This window comes from Mytilus trossulus, chromosome 7 (assembly GCF_036588685.1).
Source record: "Mytilus trossulus isolate FHL-02 chromosome 7, PNRI_Mtr1.1.1.hap1, whole genome shotgun sequence".
In the NCBI taxonomy this organism is placed as follows: domain Eukaryota; kingdom Metazoa; phylum Mollusca; class Bivalvia; order Mytilida; family Mytilidae; genus Mytilus; species Mytilus trossulus.
The window spans coordinates 17,142,696-17,147,525 of NC_086379.1; the positions used below are offsets into that span (position 1 = coordinate 17,142,696).

The window sequence follows — 4,830 nt, forward strand, 5'->3', positions numbered from 1 at the left end:
TCTCTATATAAAATTATTTACCACAAAGTATCGCATTATCATTGTATGAATATCTTTCGGAGGGTTGGAAATAGAACAGACTACGTCTAAAAATATATGCAAACGAATACTTATCTATGGCATAAAATAAGTAGACTAGACGCTATGATCCTTAATTCAACTAAGAAAAAATAGAACGACATTATTGACCAAAACCAAACTTACATCCTTAAAAATATGTTTTGTTTTTCAGATACTTTTTCTAATTAATACATCTCGCCAAGACGAACCACAAATAGCATTAGTGTTTACATACTTATATCATGTTTTCATGGAGATTATTAGGTACTGTATCTTCAGTCATGATCTATTCTAATTGAAAATTTACATTGTTCAAATGTTGAAATTTTCAACATTTACATTAGATTATCAAGTTAAACAGACGACACTTATCTTTATGTCTTTATTTTCAAGTATTAAAGATAACCATCCATAGTTAATTTCATACTGCGTCACTTGAACAAAGGACAGTTTATTAAAAAGTAATGTCGAACGCGACACAATGAAATTTTTTAGCTTTTGCTTCTTATCTTAAAATGCAAGAAGACTGTCTCCATTGAAAGACTTTGAAATTGCTCATAAACATCTGATGGGATACAACCAATACATAAATTTAGTGGAGATAACACTTACAAATTAACAAGAACAATCCACACTTATATGTGTCCACACTTATAAATTTTACAGAAAGAATGCAACACATTCTCAGATTTGTATTTAACAGTATTGTAAAACTGATTTCACCAACTATGAACTGTTTACCGTGCGAGTGAAACAAATTCAAGGAACATTATCCGACCATACTTCTAATAATTGTTCTGGAAACGTTTGTGCTCATAATCAGTTCAATCAGACAAATCTAACCCAACCGAAATCAACAGGGTGAACTCATGTGACATGACAGGTAAGTAGTTCCTGTATCGGTTATGACAAACCAAATGTCTTTGATTAGTTATGTTGTAAATTTGAATCAATCTCTTGTTTCAAGCAACACTCGGGAGATAGCACGGAGTTCGGGAATACTCAATTGGAGACAAATCAGTCCAATGAGAATGTGAATGGGTCATAAAACTAAAACTTATAAAATATCATTTGCTTTGGAAAATTTTATTGTTTTATAAGGGTGCGCTGCAAACTCCTTAATGTCTTTTTTGACGCTTAAATGCTGGATCAACTTTATATCTTGAATCGCTCTTCAGTCGTTGAATAGAGAATGTAAAGCCTGAACCAGCACCGGTACCGGAGCCAGTGCTTGTAGGATCGACTGTTTGTCGCGCTATACCACCAAGACCACTCAAACGACTCTGAATTTTTGACATCAAAGAATCAGAATTGTCTATATTTCCTTCTGCCTGTTTCAGTAAGTTCTTAGCGACGTCTTTCAGCTGAAATCCGGGCTTTTTGTTGTCGTCTGTAGGTCCATTATCTTCTTCTGGATCATGCGCTTCAGGTTCATCCGATGGACCAGCACCAGCACCTAAATCTGTAGATGGTTCCATTTGATTGGATATATCTTGGTCTAATCTCATTTGCTGTTGAATATCACGTGGTGTAACATCAACATCCTGTTCTTCTCTTTCACTAGTTTCTTCTCCATCATACAATAAAGACTGAAGCTCGTTTCTCTCTGCTTCAGAAAATGGAATAGAAACATCAGTGTTTTTATGGCACCTGTGTAACCCCTTGCCTTCGTTGTCTCCACAGTCAAACACTAGGGAATCTGTCAGAGCTTTTGGTTCAGCAAGCAAATTTTCCAATCTTGTTGTTCTATGTAATACAAATCCTGCGTCATCTGGTCCCTGCAACTTGAATTTCTCTTCCTGAAAGCTATCAAATTGTTTCCATAGCGATCGTCTTTCTAATAGCCTGTTATTTGTGGACTGTTCATAGTCACGTGATATCAGTTCTAATTGCAGAAGTTTCTCCCTTTCCTCTTCTAGTTCTTTCTTGATTTCAAGGTTTTGTATGGTTAATTCGGCACTAGCACGCTCTTTTTCACTCAGAGCTTGAGGTGAAAATCTAAGAATTCCTTTAAACCTTGCCATAACCAAGTTGTCGAATTCCTGAATATTTCGCATGTACGGTCTTTTCTCTTCCTTTGCTCTTTGCACATCATCCTTGAACCCTTCCCATTCTTTGTCATATTCGATTCTTTTTTCTTCCAATCTCCTTTCCATTGCACTCAAATCTTCTTTCTTCTTTATAAGATCTTCTTTGGCAAAATCTAGTAGCATCCTTTCATTCTCGGCTTCATTCTCCTGTAAATTTTTACCTTCCTCTTGAAGCTTTCTTCCAACATCTTGAACTTGTAACTGTGTCCTGACGAATTTTTCTTCTTCAAGCATTTGAATCTTCTCCTGAAGAAGCCCCATATATTCGTCATCAGCACTCATGCGTTCCTGACGGACGCTGTCGGCCTTCTCGATTAAACCAGCGAAGTTTTCTGACAGTGACTGCATTTCTGTATGAAGTTTCTCTACATTTGATTGGATGCGATGAGCACGTCCGTGTTCGCCTTGTTCATCTTTGTGTATTTTAGAACTGTCGTTTGAAAGTTGCTGAAGTTGACATTTAATATCGGACAAAGCATCAGTAATTACATCCGGGTTCATTTGCTCGTCTGCTCCACCGCTAGCCATGTTAGTACAATTCTATGGCTATATGCTTCTGTTTTATTCACATTGATAAATATCTACAAAAAAATGATCAAAATAGCTTTTAAATGTATAAACAAATGAAAAGTCAGTTTAATTGACGCATACGAGTATACATTTGTAGTGCTGTCATCTTGCAGGGCCGAACTATTATTGAGGCAGACAATTCATCCTAATTTTCGTTTGAAACGTTATTTTCAAGTCATTTAGTATGATGGAGTTTGGAGACCAATCCTCATAGAATTCTGCAGAACCACACGTTGTCAACAATAAAATATCAACAAAACGTAACTCGGACTTGCTGTTGAACATTTCAGGTATAGATATATCAAAAATATAGTTGGGTTATGTCGCCTTTTTGGCAATTCATATTCAATCTTTTATGTTTGTGTTAAAAAGGAGAATACCATTCCAAAGATAACTTAATAAGAACGGACCAATGACAAGAACAGTAAGTTATAGACAATATGACTAAGATAATTCGTAAAAAGATAGTACAAAAAAACCTGTTATCAAACATGACTGTATATTGATTATAAGGAATGCCAATATGTTGATATACGTTTAAACTTAGTTCAGTGATACTTCATAATCGTCCATTGTGAGTGTTATACTGTGAAATCGCAATTTACACATTACTTGTAATATTTGTCAGTACTTAATTCCCGAATGTATAGGTTTTAACTTTACCCATCTCTTTAGCCGAGGAATTTATTATTTGGAGTATCATGTCTTGCATAAAAATTTCGAGAGTGGATGGCTTTTGTTGGATTTAAAAAAAAAATATTTTCATGGATTGGACATGAAACTATTATAGTATAATGGTCCAAGATTTGACCGCATTCTTTATTCCTAAATATGTTTAATTTCGACGTACATGCATATCAAGGCGAAGAGAAAATACAATCTGAAAAAAAAATGCATTTTATTTTTATAGAAATTTAACAATAAATAAATACCTTTTATTCAGCTATATACATGTAGTAGGTTAAAATTGTTTATTTTCGAATTTGTAATGAACATTTGTTGATTATTTAAAGCCCAATCCATGCACAGGCTTTTGTGAGTGGATTCCCGCTTTTTTATTTGTGTGTTTATTTTTTATTTGAAAATACTTTTTTTCATATTTCAATTGATTAACTTAGTTTTACTATTTTAAGGTGTTCAGAGTCTTTTCAATGCGATTTAACAATATATGTGAAGAAGAAAAACAACCCTCTATCTTTATCTTCTTTTAATCTGATCAATTTTAGCATAAGAAAACATTTAGACTAAACATAATTTCAGTAAACTGGACAACCATTTAAATATAATAATAACTTTATTGCAAAAAACATGAAACCCTGACGGGTTAAAATACAAACATATATATAGTACATTGTATACACAAGTGACAAAACATAAATATACATGATAAATGTTTTTAAAAAGTGAAGTTGATATTAATAACATATATCTATATATATAGATGTATATAATAATTGACCAATGTGGACCTTATTTTCGCAATTCCATAGATTGCTTTATATAGTCTACAACACTAGACAAAATATCTTTATTGGGATCTAGAATAGTTTTAAGTTTAGAGTTTGAGTCAAGCTGGTTAAAATTAGGATAATGGGTTTTAATTGCATTTATAAGGGAATGTCTTACATTACTGTTAATTTGGCAATGAAGGAAAAAGTGTTCCTCATCATCTAAAATTTTACAAACTTTGCAGTCTGTGTTCTCTTTCAATTTTTTTATAACGTCCTAATTCAATTTCCAAATTATGATCACTTACACGTAATTTTGTTAAAAGCTGACGACTATTAAAATTGTTTAAATTGTGCAGGTAGTCCTCAAATTTAATTTCATTTCAAAAAGCAGCCGAAAATATTCTTAAAAATTTTGCCAAAAAATGCATATTGTAAAAGATCATCATTTGAAATTGTGATTTTAACATGTTATGTAATTACTACTTCCTACTCAAAGTGATACGATTTTTTGACATACATTGTACTTCAACTTACAATTCTAAGAAGTGTAAAATATCTTCCTTTTCATCGAACTACATACTTGATATAGACTGCCGTTGTTATAGACCTCTGTGACGTAACAGACGTAACCAGCCGTCAATGCACGTCAACGATAGATG

The 4,830-nt window shown here is 33.1% G+C and overlaps 1 protein-coding gene across 1 annotated transcript; it reads right to left on the reverse strand.

Annotated features, from left to right (window-relative positions):
- Window positions 1–1,125: 1,125 nt before the first annotated feature.
- LOC134724730 (pericentrin-like) lies at window positions 1,126–4,830 on the reverse strand. Its single transcript, XM_063587925.1, has 2 exons — window positions 4,706–4,830; window positions 1,126–2,731 (listed from the first exon to the last, which is right to left on the reverse strand). Exon 2 carries the CDS (start codon window positions 2,676–2,678, stop codon window positions 1,179–1,181), a length of 1,500 nt encoding a protein of 499 aa, XP_063443995.1. The 5' UTR covers window positions 2,679–2,731; window positions 4,706–4,830; the 3' UTR covers window positions 1,126–1,178.

Bases quoted from the DNA above. Each gene is read 5' to 3' on its own strand.
- LOC134724730 (XM_063587925.1), bottom strand. From the start codon at position 2,678: ATGGCTAGCGGTGGAGCAGACGAGCAAATGAACCCGGATGTAATTACT.